Genomic DNA, 20,097 nt, shown 5'->3' on the forward strand with positions numbered 1-20,097 from the left:
ATCTTGCAAGTATAGAAGTTGATAAAATCATTACACTATTATTTATCGTTCATTTAATCACCGTATCAAATAATTTCCTAGAGTTGTGTTTGTTCTCTTCTAAGAGAGTCGAAAAGTAAGAAGATCTAGCAGTTTCTGTATGCAGTAACACTGTCCTTCCATGAAATGCGAAATACCTCTAGTTTTGTTTTCCAGCTGCACTCCATTTTTCAGGCGATAACGATTTAGATTTAAAGCTAGTCAAGTTTAATTAAAACTTATTTTTGTGAAGGCCTGTAAGACTTTTCAAACCTTTTTTTACTTTCTTTGTCAAATGAACATTAAAGGTACACACTTTTCTTTACATAATTACTGTAAAATGGACAAAAGTGTTTAGTGGTAATTTATGTGATACTGCGAAGCAACAGGATAGTTGCTGCTCTCAGCTGAACTTCTACATTTGTTCAGAGCTCATGTCTTGTCACAGCAGTTCCTGGACTGCGTGTGGGTGGAGTAACAGGCCCGATCGTTCTCTGATGTGAGAATCGGAGGGCTCAGCTGTCACTTCTGAGAGCCTAAAGTCACTCTCACACCCTAATGGCTACAACTGAGTAAGCGGAGAGGTTATATATAGCTCCGCAGCGAGGAGCTGCACACAATCACTGATAGAGGAAGCATGTGCACCTCTTGTCCCTGGAAGAGAATAACAGCTTCATTGTTTGTGACTCATTGATTTTACAGCCCTCTTAATGACTTGCTTTCAGTCATGCCTTCTTTCACTTGTTGCCTCATGGTTTGCAGCACCTGATTCTCAGTTTAGCACAATCTTACAGGGGAAAGATCTTTGGATAATGGGTTTCACTTTTAGAAGATTCGTCTAACCTGGAGAACACACTGTAGGAATGTACTTTTGGTTTGGGACTATCGTGGGTAAGTGTTTCATTCATGTTTCATTCAGAGAGCAGTGTGTTCTTGGTCTATGGGATCGCACCAATTTCTATCCACCACTTTATTAATAATTTACTAAAGATTGCCACATGAGAGTGGCATATTGTGCAGTGTAGACTTTCACTCATTTCAGGAAAATGCAACATTTGCACGCTATATATCATGTGACTGCATGGAAGAATCAGATTTCCAGTTTAAATAGTTTAGGCATAAATTAACATCTTGTGCACATTTGAAAAGTATGTCATGCATCTTTTTATGATATATATAGCCTATTATATTATTAACCAAAAATATGAAAATAATTTATTATAAAAACCAGATAATACTTAATCAATATATTTTCTTAAATATACACAAAAGCCAAAATGTTACTTAAAGGGATAGTTCGCCTAAAAATTTAAATTCAGTCATCACTTCAAGTTGTTCCAAACCTGTATGAGTTTCTTTCTTCTGTTTAACACAAACCTATATATTTTAACCCTTTAACTGTCACCCCCCGTTTTGAGAATGGACATTAAAATGCACTATTCAAACTTAAATGGTTGTAATTCAAGAATGCTTTGGAATATAGACCTAAGTTTGGTCTTGTTTTAAAGAAAACACTCAGCAGATTATTGCTGAAGTAAAAGCACTTCATTAAAGTATGAAAAAGTTATGGAAGTTTAAATGTACAGTAAATCAAATATACTGTACTTAATATTTTTTTCTTTTATATAAAATAGATATTTTACAAAATATTTTTTTATTATAAAACCACTATAAAATCAAAGCCATATATCTAACCAAGTTGTGTTCCAAATTTGAAGTTGATATCACAAAAATTGAAGTCCCATGAGATTTTGTTTAGGCGTAATACCAAAAAAAGCCACCGGGTGACATACTTTCCATTGAATTTAATTGTATGCATTCTGCTGTAACAAATTAATACATTTCTGTCCAAATATCACTTCTGTCACAAAATATGGAACCTTGAGACTCAGACCTTACTGACAATATGTGTTTTGTCAAGATTAGAAAAGGTTTTGATCATACATTATTAAACATGATGATGCCCAAAAGGGGAGGAGCCAGATAAAATAATTTAGAGTACCGTTTCTATGGTAACGCAACGTCCAATTTCAAAACAATTTTCACAGGATGAATTCTGACATCGTAAGCTTTCAAATGATACCTCATTTATGATAACTATACTAAAATATGTGATGTAATAAAAAAAGGCGATAAAAAAGATAATATTATATTTTAGAGGATAATATATATATTATACTTTTTAGAGGATAATATTATTTAATAATTTCTTATTGACAAATACTAGATTATATGTTTTATTATGAACTTTTAGCATGAAAACCAAAGTTTCAATTATTAAAAGTGTGCGTCTACTTTTTTGTGACAAAGGTCGATTTTTTGAGGTGCACTCTTGTCATAAATTCATCTATTACTGTACCTACATAATTTGTAACAAAAAAAAACAGTGCTAAAATATCTATTTAGGAGTCTTAGACCTTTCCAACGATATATAGTTTGTCATGATTAGGATTTAATTGTAATATAGTGAAGTAAACGTAGAATATTGGTAATCAAACAGTTGATGGTAGCCATTGATTTCCATAGTTGGAAAAAAATATGAATGAAGTCAATGGGTGCCATCACCATCTGGTTAACAACATTGTTCAAAATATTTAATTTTGTGTTCAACAGAAGAAAGAAACGCATACAGGTTTGGAACAACATGAGGGTGAATAAATGATGACGACATTTTTATTTTTGGGTGATTTTTGTCAATAATATGTTGTTGGCTTTTTACAATTTATATTTTAACTTAAAAAAAATGACTTTGGGTGACAGCATTAAAAAAAGGGCTCAGCAATTCTCAACAGATTCTCAACTGCTTTTGGCCATTTATTCCAGTAATAATTGTTGTGATTGGAAAGTGAAGGAACGCTTTGCCTTGTTTTTAGGAACTGATTATTTCGAGGGCCATTGTGGTGTCGGTTCATGGTGTGTGGGTTGCTGAGATTCTGGATGCATGAGTCTCTGGTCATGTCCATAGACTCCTGGCCCATTGACTCAGTACAGGCTACTGTATTTGATCAGCGCCTCATCCAGGTGTCGTTTACTAACAGGTGTCTATTAATACTGCGGCTTGCAGTTGAACTTCAAAATCACCCCGTTGGAATGGCTTCTTAAAGAGCTATCCAATGATGTCACGTAACCAGAGGTCTTGGTTTTGATTTACTCAAGACGTTACAGCAGAGTGTAACCTGTTAGAAAGGTATTCATGCGTATCATGTGTAGCAATGTAGGCACATTAGCCGATTTAAATGAACTTTTCTATATGTAAATATATTTTAAAAAATGCAATTTATTCCTGTGATCAAAGCTGAATATTCAGCATCATTACTCCAGTGTCACATGACCATATTGATGATGATTGATGCTCATGAAACATTTCTGATTATTATCAGTGTTGAAAACATTTTTTTGCAGCTCAGTATTTTTGTGGACATTGTGATTCATCGTTTATCACATTTTATTATTTAGTGTTTTTTATTTTATTTTATTTTTTACTGACAAACACATTTTGAATGCAATGGGTGTTGAATGATCATTGCACAAAATAAGAAATCAATGATTATTTTTTATTTTTTTTAATAAGATCAGCTCAGCTGCATGACATAAGCCATATAGAAACTGCGGTGCACTTTTAAACACTTAGCCTGTAGTCCGAGTATTTATGAGTAACACACTACATGCTGAAATCCAATAAGACAACTGCTCCGACTGAACATAAGTTATGGATGTCTGATATAAATAGAAGCTGATGACTGTATACAGTAAGATGAACTGGGTAATATTTACTCATGCGTAATAGATACTGATCGCAAATTATAAAAATATATCAAAGAGAATCATAAACCGTACATGAGATTGTGTGCTCGTAATGTTAGTCTCTGTTTTACTGTTATCAGAGCCAATGGTGAATGTTAGACTTAGAGCTTCTTCCCTCCTCTCTAAACAAGTGTCCATCAAACGTGTGTTTTGTTCTTTTTCTTTTCTATTTTATATTGGTATTATAGCGCTTACATGGACACCTTTAAAAGTGAGCGGGTACTACGCAAATGTGAAACTTCAGTGTGAGGCAGACTTCATGTCTTGCCAAAGCCACAACCGCAAATGCCATGACTCTCCTAGCCCTTATTCGGACACACTGGACCCATCATGCCCACTAAAACCTTTCATTTCTGCATTGGCAGCACAGGAATGTGGGTTTTGGACAGCTGCTGGTACCATGTGTCTCTTGGTTATCTTCAAAAGCAGACCAAATTAGAAGCCAATAACACCACCAGCTCAGCAAAATAAAACAGGGATGTTCCCATGGGCACATATGTCCCTTTAAAATCTGCAAACATCTGCAAACTATGTGGTTCCTCCCTAATGTTTGACATTTTTCCCCCTACAACATCTCACTTGATTTGCATCTACATGCCTTACGCATAACATAATAAGCATACTATAAATATATATCGTCTTTATATTTTAGTGTTACTTTTGATCAGCAAAGAATTACGACAGCCTCAGTCAGGATTTTTTTATTTGTGTGTTTTTATTGGTCTTTTTTAAAGAGTATGCGTTTATGGTTTTAACTGGAGAGATATTAACTTTCTGACCCCTGGACTGTAAACCTCTGGTAGAAATGGCCTTTATTTCTATGTTATGACTGCTTTTGATGTACAAATCCTACTAACATTAGCTATACGTGCATCTCAGGAAATATTATAAAATAAAAAATTGCAATGCATTACCCCATTAAGCCAAGAAATAACATTCTCACACATACATGACAAAATACGAGTTTTCTTCTCAACAAAACTAAACTACTGATTGGTTCTTTTCACTCAGACTTTTAGAAAAACAAGCAGAATGAATTTCTGAAGCAATTGTTCATAAATCCGTTCTTCTTAAATAATTTGTTCCACTGGATTGAATGCAACAACTTTCCCAAGAGACGTTTTACAAGCCGTTTACAGACATTCGTTCTGCTTCGTGAATACGCCACGGTGTGGATTACAAACGATGGAAATAAAAAACAGCTCGAATCGTTACTTTTAAGCCATTCTTTAAATACATTTCCACACTCAAAATGACATGAATACTGGTTTGAAAACCATTTTGCTAGTCCTTTCATGACTTGATCCACTTGATATATCTGGTTGATCCAGATATATAATACTCCAGCATTGTACACTGTAAAAAACATATTTCCATGATTTGTTATCACAACTTTTTATCTTTTGTCAAATCAACTTCGATAACTAATGTGAGAAGATAACATACTATTTTGAGTTTCTGTTTATTAAACCATTCTTCTTCATTGTATTAACTCAAATTTTTTTTATTACAACAAACTCAAAATCTTTTTTAAGCTTTTTAAAGTTAAACCAATTTTTTTTTTTCCACAGTGTATAAACAATTATTCTGAGTCTTGTATAGCTCTCAAATGGATCTAAACAAATCCATGGAAAGCATTTCTTACAACATGTATTTTTTTTTTTTGTATGTTCCTCTTGGATAGAGTTTTTGTGTTCAGCTTAGAGTGTTTTTTCACTTACAGTTCAGAACATTTATCGACAGAGGAGAGATATGGAGACTATAGTTGTCACATGGTTTATCACACGGGTTATATATCCACTATCAAGATTTGAGTCAAAAGTTCAATTGCACCCATGGATGTTGATTTCAAACTCTTACTACACTGAAAACCCTAATAAGTTGATTGAACTCAATTGATTTGAGTAAACTCGTTCCCTCAATGGGGTCTCCCAAAACGTGCATATTTAAGTTTACTTAACTTGGTGCTTATGTAGACTTGATTTAAATAGTTTAGTTCACCAAACTTGACGATTATTTAATGTACTTAAACAATAAAGTTTGCTTAACTTAGTGTTAATTTCAAGTGTACTTGTATATTTAAGTAAACTCAACATGAAAAATTAACTGAAATTAGAATTTAATTCTAAATTTTAAAGTTATTATTTTTAGTTCAAAATACCTACAGTCAACCTACAGTATACATTCAAGGCAAGAGTCAAAACAGGATTTTTGTTGGTTTTCATATCATGTTAGGTCAGGGCAAGTTGTCACATGTGTTTTAAAAACTGGCCTTTTCTTAATTAATTAATTACACTTTCTGCTGCAGTTCTGAAAGGACATTACAGGGATGCAATTGAAAGACAGAAAGTCACAGGTTTGGTGCGACATGAAAAATCAGTCCCTCGAGAAGCTGCTAAACTTCCCAATTGATTCGTTTTTAGTTCAAAACTTGTCACGGTTCAAATGTCGCTGCTTGATGATGTTGGGCATGTTCTGTGGAGTCTATGAAGCCTATCATATTTGATACTTGAAGGCCTATAAACAAACACCATGATCAAAACTTTGCTGTCGCACACAATCTACTAGTCCTTCTGTCGTCTGATTGATAGTTTAGACTTTTTTTAGCAAATAAAAAATATTTTAGTATAATTGAACAAACGTCCTCCTTCAGCTCGTGTCTTTCTGCTGTGAAACCTGCACTGATTTATATAAAGTAAACAAAAGAATAACTTTTATATTGTTAGTAATATTTCAAGTTGAACACCTATGAACCGAATTCAAATGTGAGTATCAAATATGATTAGCAAGCTTTTGAGGAAGATGTATTTGTTCATCTCTCAATCATCATTGCATTGCATTACATGTGAATAAAAACTACAGAAATTTGATCATAAACTAATCATTTGTATTATCTTACTAAGAAATATGATTGGCAGATATTGAGTGACGACTGATATTTATATGCATTTTATGTAAGGTTTATGTCAGTTACACTGTTATAAAGATCTCATTAATTTACATCAGAATTTCATCTTACTTTTTGACCTATAAATATCAGCATCTGCACCAAGTTTTCCCCCCTATATTCCATAGATATGACTATGAGCCATAAACGATGGATCGATGTATCAAATGTATGATACTCAACAAAAAACACACAAGTAACTTTTTGGGGGGATTTTTAAAATAGATATATATTTAGTCTAAAGGTTCAATAAACTGGTCCATAAAAAAAAAAAAAACATTTAGTGTGACTGGGTTTTTATTTCATATGACCGGTTTAAATATAATATAGGCCGCTAAACTTTTTTTTATTTTTTTTCATATTTCAAAATGATCTTCATGCACTGCTTTGTAAATACAGAATCAACACTGGCAAGCAATAAAATCGGTTTCTTCCCTCAGGAGGAAAATGAGGTCCAAAGACAATACAGAGGATGACGGCACAGTTAATGAAGTTCAGCTCGTCACGCAAACTTCACATGATGTCCAGGAAGAAGACGAGGGGAAAATACTGGAGACAGAGAAGACTATCGAGGTTAAACACGTGGATGACGACGACGATGAAATCGGGCCTGATAATGATGATAAATCTGCACAGAATGACGACCAAATGTTTGGGCTGAGAGATCTGTCCAAAGACAACCTCCTGAAACTGCTCGGGATCATGGAAGGAGAGATTCAGGTAAAGATGATCATCTATCATCACAACCTGTCTGTGCAACTTAAACTTCGGTTCAGAATAGAGTAGATGTTTATTATGTAAATGTTTGAATGTGTTACATGTAACATTGTTGCATAAGTGTGCTTCCTCATCCCACAATACCCCTGCCAATGAGCAAGTCACTCATGTGCAATATCATTTTTATAGTTATACAGTTCCCCCGTTATTTCTACTCTAAACAGAGATTTGGTCTTTTTCAGCACACTTCCTGATTTTCATGAAGCTTTTTCATAATACAATACAGAATCGTTTAACAGCAAGTTATATCGTGATGAACATTTTTTATATATAAATGTGGTTTAACTTTAATTAAAACAAAAAACAAAATAGTGTTCAGTTTTGAGTGTCTGTCCAGTCTGATGGTTAAGAGTGTCTGGCGCCATCTGGTGTGAATCCTGCTAAATTATTTGGTTGTTTATATTTATTGTGGCTGTTCTCACCTATGCCTGCCAGCTGGGATCCTTGGAACGTTCTCAGAACTTTGGCTAACGTTCTGAGTCTGACAACGTTCTCTCAAATTGACACATGTTCCAGTAACAAACGTTTGTAAAATGTATTTAATAATGTTCTCAAAACATTAGCACAGATAGGCTAGCCTACATTAGCTAAAACGTTTAGGTGGACGTTAGTAGTTTTTTTTTATTTAATTTTGTTATGCTAGCATGTTCAGAGAACATTCCAAAGTAACATTCCAATAATGTCAGCAAAATTATAAAAATGGAGTGTTGTCTGATTGCATAAAAGGGAAATAAAACCTGAAAAAAAAAAAAAAAAACTCGGAGTTTTGTTCGGAGAACATTCAGAAATAGCGTTTTTAAAACTTAATAGGCTAACGTTAGCGAAACGTTCTTAGAACATTTTCGTTAGCCATGTTATCGGTAAAAGGAGGATTTAGAGGGGAAATATGCCTACTTTGTTGTTTTCAGTAAGAGAGAATCACCTAAAATTTAGGCGCGTTAAGTATTTCGTTGTTGTAAATGTTGTAGATATTTTCAGCAAACAGATCTTCGTATATTGTGTTTAACATTAAGTTAAAGAGGATACATTTTATCATTCAGCTGAACTCCACGTGCGTTTTAGACACTTACGTTTTGACGTCCTTCAGAGGGGATCCTCATTTTTTACACAAGAAATATTTAGGCCTACATTTTATTTAGCCCCCTCCCTGAAGGACGTCAAAACAAGATGTAGCCTATGTCGAGAAAGTAACGTAGCCTAACAAACAAACAAAACTTAATATTAAAACGATGCACATTTGTCAGTAGCCTACATAAATTAAACAGTAAAACGATTTATGTAAATGGTCCTAATAAAATGAACGTTTTTTTTTAATGCACAATAACTAGGTTTATTTATATTTATATAAAAAAATCCAATTTGTTTCAATCTGCAATCTTGTTTGTTCCACAGCTAGGGTTGCCACCTTCAGTGTGGCAAAATAAGGGACACCCATCCCCCCCATCCCCCCCATCCCCCCCCCCCCCCCCCAATGCGTCAAATAGCAAATGGTGTAGCTCTGCAGCCATCTACTAAAGTGATAATTTCTTTACTTTTAAAACAGCATTTTCCAAAAGATGGGCAAAAATCTTACACTAAACCATGTCAAATTATCCATATCCATGAACGTTAGAAATGTGGGCCTTTTATAGAGTGAATTTAACTTTTTTTTTTTTACTGTTTTTGTTTAAAAAATATTTATTTATATAGCCTAAAGTAAAAAAAATATAATAAATCCTCCTAAAACTATAAATCCTAAAAAAAAAACTATTATGTTTCAAAATGACATTTTGTTGAAACAACACAAGTGTGACTTTCCCCCCCCACACTAACATAAAAAACAGATATTATTCAAATTTTTTTTTTTTTTTTGTAGATGTAGAAAGTGTTGTCAACCGTGCAAAGTCTCACATCATTTGGACAAATATAATGTTTTATTTATTTCAGCAAACGTCATTTGGGGTCATAGACCCGAACAGCGCACAAGGGGTTAAAAACGTGCAGGTTTACAGCGCATGTCACGAGACTCAGTCGCTATAGAAACAAAGACGCTAAAATGCAATTACGCAATGAGCTTCTCTACGAAATTGATTTCTTTATATTTGCTATTAGTATTATCCATACTGCAAAATCCTTATGTTTTTATTCAACTATATGTGGGCCTAATGTAAAATACGGGACAAATCGCGTCCCTTATTGATTTGATAGGCTACGGGACGCATCATCTTACTCGTAAATACGGGACGATTCCGTATTTTAAGGGACGGGTGGCAACCCTATCCACAGCTATCCATATGTTAATCATGTTCATACTTTTTTATTTATTTAACTAAATAGGCTACATGTAATTGTTTTCACAGTGAACAGATTTATGGAGATTCTTAACCATTTTGAGAATATGATAAATAATTAAATAAAGGAATTTTAGGCAGGACAGACCCTCCTGTAATTTGCACCCTGAATAATATCCCAACGCATTTATGATTTTTTACTGCCCAGGCACGAGAAGATGTGATCCATCTACTGAGGTCTGCGCTGTTGAGTCGACCAGAGGAGCTGGAGTCCCGTTATGGCTCTTCGGGGCCGACCAGACCCCTGCAAGCCCTGCAGAGAGACCGGACGCTCAGCTACAACCACGCTCAACACGAGAGTGTGTATGATAAGACAATGGCAGAGGTATACACACAGAGAAAAGAATAACAGTGACTAGTTCACCCAATAAGGACAATTCTGTCATGGTTTGGAACAAAGGTATGGAAGCTGGTTTCCGCCACAGAATAAAAAATAAAAAGGTAATTGCGACTTTTTATCTCACAATTCTTACTTTTATTCTCACAAATTGTGAGTTTACATCTCACAATTCAGACTTTTTTAAATCTTAGAATTGAGTGATGTAAAGTCGCAATTGCGAGTTATAAAGTCAGAATTGAGTGATATAAACTCGCAGCTGTGTGTTATAAATTGTGTGATATAAAGTCGCAATTGCATGTTATAAAGTCAGAATTGCGAAATATAAACTCACAATTGTGAGATAAAAAGTCACAATTATCTTTTAAAATGTTTTACTCCATAATGCTTCCATAATGGTGAGAAAATGATGCCAGAATATAATTTTTTTGGATGATCTATCTCTTAAATGCATCAAATTAGAAGGGTTTGCATGCTTTTAACTCTCTGTTGGCAAGTCTTATACAGAACAGTACTAATTGTGTTTTTACTCTCTGTGTCTCAGCTGGACAGATTGCGGGATAAGCACAAGGACTCATACCGCCGTATGCTGGAACAGCTCTTGCTGGCAGAGAAAAGCCACCGGCGCACTGTCTACGAGCTGGATAGTGAGAAACGCAAACACGTGGATTATATGAACAAGAGCGATGACTTTACCAACCTCCTGGAGCAGGAGCGAGAGAGGTGAGAGAGGAGAGATATATGGCAGGGAACAACACTGATGGTTGAATTGCACATGTAAAATAATAAAGTAAAATAAAATAAAATAATAAAATAAACACAATATTGATAGACTTTTTTTTTTTTTAAATGACCAACCATTACGATGTGTGCACTATAAAGTTCAAAGTAATTATTTTGCAGAAGAATTATTTGTTGAATAAAATTATTCTGATGAATGAAGTTCGTTAGTTAACATTAGTTAACTACATTAGTTAGCATGAACTAATAATGAACTGTACTTATACAGCATTTATTAATCTTTGTTGTATGTTAATTTCAACATTTATTAATACTTTATTTAGTATTAGTACTTTAGTACTTAATTAAAATCATGTTAACATTAGTTAAAGGGATAGTTCACTTTAAAATTTAAATCATGTCATCATTTACTCACCCTCAAGTTGTTTCAAACCTGTATTTTTTTTTTTTTCCTACTATGGAAGTCAATGGGTACAGACTACTGTTTGGTTACTGACATTCTTTAAAATATCTTTCTTTGTGTTCAGCAGAAAAATAAATAAATACAGGTTTGAAACAACTTGAGGGTGAGTAAATGATGACAGAATTTAAATTTTAAAGTGAACTATCCCTTTAATGCACTGTGAACTAACATGAACAAACAATGAACAGCTGTATTTTTATGAACTAACGTTAACAAAAATTAACAAATACAGTAACAAATGTATTGCTAATGGTTAGTTCATGTAGGTTTATACATCAACTAATGTTAAAGGGGTCATATAATAGTACATGCACTTTTACAAGTTGATTGCACTGAAATGTGTGTTGGCCGTGCCTGTACACAACCATCAATGATAAAAATCCATCCGTGTTTTTTTAAATCTCCTTATATGTTTTCCCCTGTCTCAAATCGAGACGTGACGTCCCCCGGTCGGACGCCCCTCCCACGATTGTTAATTGACAGCAGCGTTTCAACACAGACCCGCCCTGAGCGAGCTGTCATCATAGTCCGCCATTGTTGATACGCTGGAGCAGAATGGCGTCTAAGCGATTGTGTTGTTCTGCTCTTGGGTGTAATAACGAACACAGCAGCCATTTTGATGTTCCTAAATCCGAACCGCTGAAGACGCAGTGGCTGAGTTTTGTTTTCGAAGGGAATATTCCCCACGATCAACGTCAATGCTTTCATGTTTGCGCAAATCATTTCTCACCAGACTGCTTTATAAACGAGGGTCCGTATAAAGCTGGTTTTGCTAAGAAGCTGCTCCTGAAAAGTTTTTCATGACCATTAGCTGTAACATCAATCTGTCAATGAACTAACGTACATCAGTAAACACATAGCGTTCGTATCTCACTACTCTACCCTGCCAGTACATACAAAGATAAATCAAAGTGACATTACGTTAAAGGATAATTCCGGTATTTAACACCTTGAGTCTATATTGTAGTTTGTTTTGGATGAACAAGAGTGGTGGACAACATTTTTTTGACAATGGTTCCTCTCTCGAGTTTTTGACTATAATAGAATTGGCCATGGACCCATTTAACATTGGAGTCAATGGGCATGTCCGAAAATGTCATTAAAACAGCCAATAATGTTCGTTTACAAAACTGTTAAACTCACCGAGTGGTTAGTGGTGTTCGTTGATGATTATAAACAATATATCGTCGCAATATATGATTCCAATCCGTTTATTTTGCTATAGTGGAACTATTTTTTCAGACACTTCACAACCGTGTAACTTCCGCTCAATATTTGAATCTGAAGCGTTAGCACACTCCCGACCACTGGATGGCGATAACTGATGTTTATGTCTCGCGGGACACTCACGGTCACAGTCGAGTTCAACTTCATATTGCACTGGTCAGTGGTCACGTCTTTCAATATGGTTAGTTGCACAGTTGCTCTGCTCGCTAGCCTTATATGAAACGGATACGAGCAAAAAGACTACATCGACCAAATGTAAACCGCCCCCTTTCCGTTTCCGGTAGCGCATTTATATTAACGAGCACTTAGTCCTTCAACAGAATTCAATGGGATTTTACAAAATGACAAATAAAACACGACAGAAACTGTATTTCGCAACACTTTTTGTTTCTGGAACATCAACTAACATCACTAATCACTCGGTGAGTTGCACAGTTTTGAAAACTAATGTTAAAGGTTGTTTTAATGACATTTTCGGACATGCCCATTGACTCCAATGTTAAATGGGTCCATGGCCAATTCTTTTATAGTCAAAAACTCGAGAGAGGAACCATTGTCAAAAAAATGTTGTCCACCACTCTTGTTCATCCAAAACAAACTACAATATAGACTCAAGGTGTTAAATACCGGAATTATCCTTTAACCAACCATTCAGAAACGTCCTGTTCGAGCCAATTTGAACCATCAAATTGGTTCAAATTGATACGGTTGCACAGATGTGTCCTCAGAGACTCCCGCTGCCATTCTTTCTCAAAAATATATCCTCAACTGTTGTCAAGGCAACACTCCACGTGTGTTGTGTCAAAACGCCCCACAGAACAGAGGGGCGGGGTGAGCAATGCTCATTATCATTTAAAGACACATGCACTTAAATGGCGTGCTGAAAACAGAGTAAAATTTGTGTTTTCTTACAATACTAATGAGAATTTTTAATTGAAGTATATTACAAACTTTTCATTTAGACCCTAAAGAATCATATTAACTTGTACAAAAATGGCATTATATGACCCCTTTAACGAATTAACCTTATTGTAAAGTGTTACCAATGAAGTAATTGATATTGCAATAAAGTCAGTCACTGTCATACTTATTGTTTATTTATCACTAGGTTAAAGCGGTTGCTGAAACAAGAAAAAGCCTACCAAATACGGAAGGAAAAAGAATTTTCTAAACGTATGCAAAGAATATCTGGAGAGCTGGTAAAGCTGAAGTCTTTTGCTCTGATGATGGTTGATGAGCGAGAACTTCACTTGGAGAAAATCGACAAACAGAGCCACAAAATACAAGATCTTCTTCAAAAACTCCAGGAAAAGGAGAAGAATCTAAACGAGGCAGAGAGAAAAGCAAAGGAAGACAACCAAATGATCAAGGATCTTGAGGTTGCGCTGGAGCTAAGAACTTCTAAGTTCACAAAAGAGCAAGAGGAGATGTCTGCGAAACTGTCCGGCCAAGAATCTCAACATCAGCAGCTTTCCCAGAAACAAATGGAAGTGTTACACAAACTCAAGGAGCTTGAAGAGACGAACGAAGCCCTTCAGAAATCAGCAGAGGAGCTCCAGGCGTTGAGGGACAAGATCAGAAAGGGCGAGTGTGGCAACTTGAATTTGATTGCAGAACTTGAGACTTTACGCAAAAAAATTCTAGAAATGGAGGGTAAAGATGAAGAGATAACCAAAACCGAGAACAAGTGCAATGAGTTGAAGAAGATGCTTCTGGCTGAGGAGACTCACAATGAAGACCTGAGGCTAGAGGTGGAAAAACTGCAGCAGAGAATGACACAGTTAGAAAAACTAGAGATGACCTTCAATATGGGCAGGACAGAATGTGGCCAGTTGCAGGCAGCTTTGGAAAAAGAGAAAAACCTGACGAAAGAGCTTACAGATGAACTAGTGAGCGTTAAAATCCGTATGAAGGAGCTTGAGTCGTCCGAGCTGAAACTGGAAAAGGATGAATTGGATTTAAAAGAGGATCTTTTGAAGCTCAAATCAGTCACTGTAATAATGGTTAATGAGCACAAGAACATGGCAGACAGAGTTAGGTCCGAGGAAAAGCTGAAAGATGAACTGAACCAACTCTATAAGGCGGAGCAGGAGAAAGTCATGGAGGTTACTGAGAGGTTAATAGAGGAGAGCAAGAAGCGTCTGAAACTAAAATCAGAGATGGAGTTGAGGATCGCTGCTCTTGTAAAGGATGGAGATGAAATAAAGGGAAAGCTGTCCAAAGCAGAAGAAAAATGTAAAGATCTGCATGGTATTATGAAGCACGGTACCATGAACGAAGAAGAAAGGGAATCTGCTCAAAAGGTGAACGAACTGCAAAGTGTCTCAAATGCACATGGAAAAGATGAAAATAAAGTTAAGGAGTTGACTTTGGAGATTGAACGGTTGAAGAACCGTCTTCAGCAGCTTGAAGCTATTGAGGGACACCTGATCAAACCAGAGAATGATTCGTTAGCAACTGAGAAAGAAAGGGTGCAATTTCTCCCACCGCAGGTACATGAAATAAGAAGTCAAACTGCGTTGAGTCAGGCAATAGAGCGAGGAGAGACTGAACTGAGACATCGGTTCATGATGGAGGAGGCCAAATCCAGAGACCTTCAAGTAGACGTCCAAGCCTTGAAGGAGAAAATTCATGAGCTCATGAACAAAGAAGATGAGCTTTCCCAGCTACAGGTCGATTACTCTGTTCTGCAACAGAGGTTCCTGGAGGAGGAGGACAAGAAAAAGAGCATAAGCACTGAAGTTTTAAACCTCACTAAAGAATTAGAGGTCACCAAGCGCTTCAGCCGAACTCTGCGGCCCATTACCAAAGGAAGCCGAATGATGGATGTTCCAGTGACATCGACTGGAATACAAACCGATTCGGTGGAAAATAGGACAGCTGACATTGACACTCCTGCTGCATTCATCAAGAAGTCTGTCCAAGAAGAGAACCGGATCATGAGTAGTCTTCAGCAGAGGAGCTTGAAGAAGCCGGCGCAGAGACCGACAGTCCGTGAACTCTACCCTCCAACAGTCAGTGACTTTACTGTGAAGAAGTCCTGGATTCCTTGGATGAGGAAGAAGGACAGCAGTGCTTCTGAAATATCTTCGGATACCAGTGGGGAGGTTGCGTCTTCTGACGTCAACATGTCCCAAAAGCATAACCATCCATCGCACGCTCGGGTGATCCCAGATATTCACAACAACGAGGCAACTTTACAGATTTGCATTGCCAACTCAGAGGACTTGACCAAACAAGCTTCTGGCAAACCATCACAAGAATTTCAGACAACCATCATTCCTACAAATGAGCGAACCAAAGAGACAAAGAACCCAGAAAGAGTGCGATCTCCAATGACCTTTGCAACCATCTCAAGAGTAAAGAGTGCAGAGATCGTGAGGTCTCCCTCTATGGACAAATCCCCCGTATCCACCGCATCCAACAGCAGCTCCCAGGAGCATGTGGACATGATAACAGGCCGAGCTGTGTTTAAGGAGACTCCGGAGAAACGGATGGTCCCCACACCCATCAAGAAGTCAAATGCTAATGTCATTACAACAGAAGACAGTAAGATTCACATTCACTCAGGAGCACAGTTTAAGAAGACCAACGATCATGGCTCAGCCATCATGGTCAAATCGGTTTCCGTATCATCCGAAAGTAAGGAGGTTTCTTCTGGAACTGTGCTACGCTCGCCACACAATGTGACTGCCAGCAAATCAACATCCAACAAAGCGATAAGTAGCGTCACCATCACGCAGGTCACTAAAGCACCAGCCAGACCTACACTCTCAGTGGTAAGTGTCTAATATAATATATGCAGGAATATGGCAAAACAATAAACCAAGAAAGAACTTATTCAGGGTTGACACATGTGACACTGGACCACAAAACACAAGGGTACATTTTTTAAATCTGAAAGCTGAATAAATAATTGCTTTCTATTGATGTATGGTTTGTTAGGATAGGACAATATTTGGCCGAGATACAACTATTTGAAGATCTGGAATCAAAATGAAAAAATGGATGAAAAAAAAAAAAAAAAAAAAAAACTAAACATTGAGAAAATCTCCTTTAAAGTTGTGCATTTATGTTCACGATTGTGCTGCATTCATTTACATTTACATTTATTCATTTAGCTGACGCTTTTATCCAAAGCGACTTACAATTGCTATATATGTCAGAGGTCGCACGCCTCTGGAGCAACTAGGGGTTAAGTGTCTTGCTCAGGGACACATTGGTGTCTCACAGTGGATTCGAACCCGGGTCTCTCACACCAAAGGCATGTGTCTCTCACACCAAAGGCATGTGTCTTATCCATTGCGCCATCACCACCTCATTCAATCACAAAAATACATGTTTTATATATTTACGGCAGGAAATTTACTAATATCTTCATGGAACATGATCTTTACTTAATATCCTAATGATTTGTGGCATAAAAGAAAAATTTATAATTTTGACCCATACAATGTATTGTTGGCTATTGCCACAAATATACCCGTGCGACTCGTGACTGGTTTTGTGATCCAGGGTCACATATATGTTGCACGTTCTACGATAAAATCGGTCTGTGCGATGAATATATTTACCACTGGAGCACGCGTGCAATATAGTTTAACATGCAAGACAGAGCTTGTTTGTGTGAAGAGAGAATGTGTTTTGTGCATGTGTGAGGTTAGGCTAGGGCATGATTGACTGAAATTAAACCAAAATCACAATTTGGCTTAGTGAGATTATGAAATTGCAAAGTCTTTTTAAATAAATACTGTAGATATAACGTTATGTGCAGGTGAAGCACAGCACTGTTCGTAGCAGATCCATCGTTTCGCAGTGAATGCTGCTCCAAGCGCTGTGAGATTGAGTCATTTACAGTACGACGTGCATTCAAAAAAAGTAACATCTTTTCAAACTTGTAAAGAGAGAAGTGTTTAAAAACCTATTGTCCAACAAAAGGGAACATTGAATTGAGTGTTTGAAATAACTTACTTTTGTGATCGGATGTGCTTCAGGTCACAGAATGAGGCAGAAATTATATTATTTTATAATATTCTGTATTGTGATAAAGGCTATGTCGATTAGCATTGCATTATACTTTCATGTTTCATCAGTCAAAACTTCTCTATGCGTTACAGCGAAAGCTGGATGCCTTAGTTTGTCCTCATAAGAGATTTCCTGGAACATCATAAGATTTATAACTCCTATGAGCCTCACTTGTGGACTTTCTGCGCGAGTGTGAATGAAACAGTACTCAGTACGGTACTCAGTAATGCTCTCAAAACCCAATTTTGGAGTAAAAAAAAAAAAAAAAAAAAAAAAAATCTCCAGTGTAGAGAAGTGTATAGTAGTTTTTGTGTCTCTCAGTGGATGCATAGGATTTCCTGACAAAAATTAAAAAATTAAGTCAGATATTTTGATGAATTCATGTTTCTTCTGTCTCTGTTCCTCAACAGCAGCCTGTCATGGATGCCCCATCCGCGCGGTCAGGGTTCAGTCGTATTCCAATGTCCCGGGGGATGAAAACGGGAAAAGCTGTGCTGGGAGCTTTGGGAATCACCACAGGAGTTAAAGTGGAAGCCAATGCAGAGAACCAGGCCATGAACATTGACCTTAAAAAATCCACTGTCAGTAATGGAGCGTTACAGGGTGGAGGGAAAGGCTGAGGCACTGAACAAATAATAAACACGTTAAAGTTTAAGTCTACTGCCAAAAAAACAATTATTTTCAATTAGGCTACCACTTTCTGCTATTGTTGCAAGATGCAAATGAGGACACTGATTTTTCTTGCCCTCCATGTTTGCCAAAATGTTAGCCTTCAGGACAATGGAGCGCTGCAGTGTTGATACGCAGGCCAACCTGGAGGTTAGTATCACCCTACAAAAACAAAATAGGACTCCATTGGCTTTTGGATTACTGCAGAAAATAAGCTCTGTGACCAACAAAAGTTTATGATACCTGCATGTTTTTTGTAGTGACCAGGTGAGTTTACCTGTTTGGCGTGATGACATTTTATGTGCCTGACAACCTAGTCCCTAGACACTTTTTAGCAACCGCCTATTAAAGTAAAAGTACAAGCTTTAAAAAAATCACAAGGGGGTATTACTGATGTATTTTATATTGTAGATCATATCTTGAGCTTGTGTTCACCACAGACCTTATTTCAGGCATTTAACTAAAAACCCATTGACTTACAATGGATCCGGAAGTGCTAAAATGCTAACTTGTTTTTGGGTTGTGTCCACAAAAAATGTATGTACCGGTATTATCCCTGCAACGCTCTATATCCTGTAGGGGAAGTCAGTGGGTTAGTGTTTGGTCTTCTGATAAAAATAATATTTTGCAAGCTACTAACGTTAACTGTATACATTTCAAATGCAATATTAGTTTTACCAGTGTCTTTTTTTTGGAGGCTCATAAATGCATTGACAGGACAGTCACTAGTCAGTGCGGGAAGTTCATATTTTCGTTGTGTTTATGAAATCAGATGCATTCAAGTAACTTTCGTCTGAGCAAGATGGCGGTGTGCTTTCTTTTAATTAACTACACAAAAATACAGCAAGTTTTTTTTTTACCTCTACTTCAGGAAATGAAGCACATGTGCATCAGGTGTGTATTGCTTTTTTATGTTTTTAATTCATTTATAAAAGCCACTGTAGATTTTATTGTTTCATATAATGTTGTTATATTACAATGCTATCATATTTTGTGCAGGCAATTAGCTTATTTTGTTGTAAATAAAAAAAAGCCTGACAATATCACTGCTAAATAAGTTTTGTGATATTCTGCCATGTTTCTCACCAACAACACGCCCCCAACTCGGAAACTCAGGGCTTAACGATAATCCTGAGTTTCCCACTGGTATTTATGACTTTGTGGTGGCGTTCTTGTCTATGGTTCTTGTACGTTCAACTTGTAAATACGGTTTTGGTTTTACCGACATGTCACATGACTTGAACACATCACATGAGTGCCCATCATGAGCAAAGATGTCAGTATGGAGGTCATGTATGCTAACAGACAAGCTATCGGTTCTCTATAGACCTCTGCTCGCAACAGATTGAAAGACTACATTTATTCAATAAAAAATACATATCAAATGAAGTAAAACTGTTGTTATCAACTGAAAACGTGTGATATCTGCTAAACTATGTATTTTAATAGTGTTGTTTATGATTGTAATTGTCTATACTTTTAGCATTCTCTGGAATGTTTATATCAGACCAAGCACTTTTTGTCTGTAATGTTGTTGTGAATCGAAATGCATTGATAAAGAGTTTCACCAAAAAGCACATGTGTAATGGAAGACATTTTTATTATTGTTTATAAGTAAAAATGTTTTGATGTAGATATGCCATATATTTCTTTCCACTTACTAGAAGTGAATGAAACACTTTGAATAAGAAAAAAGCATTGTCTATATATATATATATATATAAAATAAAATTCTTACAATTTTTATTATGATTATGTT

At 36.3% G+C, this 20,097-nt stretch overlaps 1 protein-coding gene across 3 annotated transcripts; it reads left to right on the forward strand.

Annotated features, from left to right (window-relative positions):
* The first annotated feature begins 772 nt into the window (after window positions 1–772).
* Window positions 773–19,062, forward strand: filip1a (filamin A interacting protein 1a). Of its 3 annotated transcripts, none has more exons than XM_079633338.1 (6): window positions 773–909; window positions 7,210–7,489; window positions 10,025–10,201; window positions 10,758–10,936; window positions 13,753–16,423; window positions 18,080–19,062. In XM_079633338.1, the coding sequence occupies exons 2-6, from the start codon at window positions 7,217–7,219 to the stop codon at window positions 18,287–18,289; spliced, it is 3,510 nt and encodes a 1,169-aa protein (XP_079489464.1). In that variant the 5' UTR covers window positions 773–909; window positions 7,210–7,216; the 3' UTR covers window positions 18,290–19,062. The 3 variants fall into 3 exon arrangements, with proteins under 3 accessions (XP_079489464.1, XP_079489463.1, XP_079489465.1); XM_079633337.1 differs by lacking the exon at window positions 773–909 and adding an exon at window positions 6,499–6,587; XM_079633339.1 differs by lacking the exons at window positions 773–909; window positions 7,210–7,489 and adding an exon at window positions 7,998–8,070.
* The last annotated feature ends 1,035 nt before the right edge of the window (window positions 19,063–20,097 follow it).

Source organism: Phoxinus phoxinus (assembly GCF_949152265.1).
Source record: "Phoxinus phoxinus genome assembly, chromosome: 13".
NCBI lineage: Eukaryota > Metazoa > Chordata > Actinopteri > Cypriniformes > Leuciscidae > Phoxinus > Phoxinus phoxinus.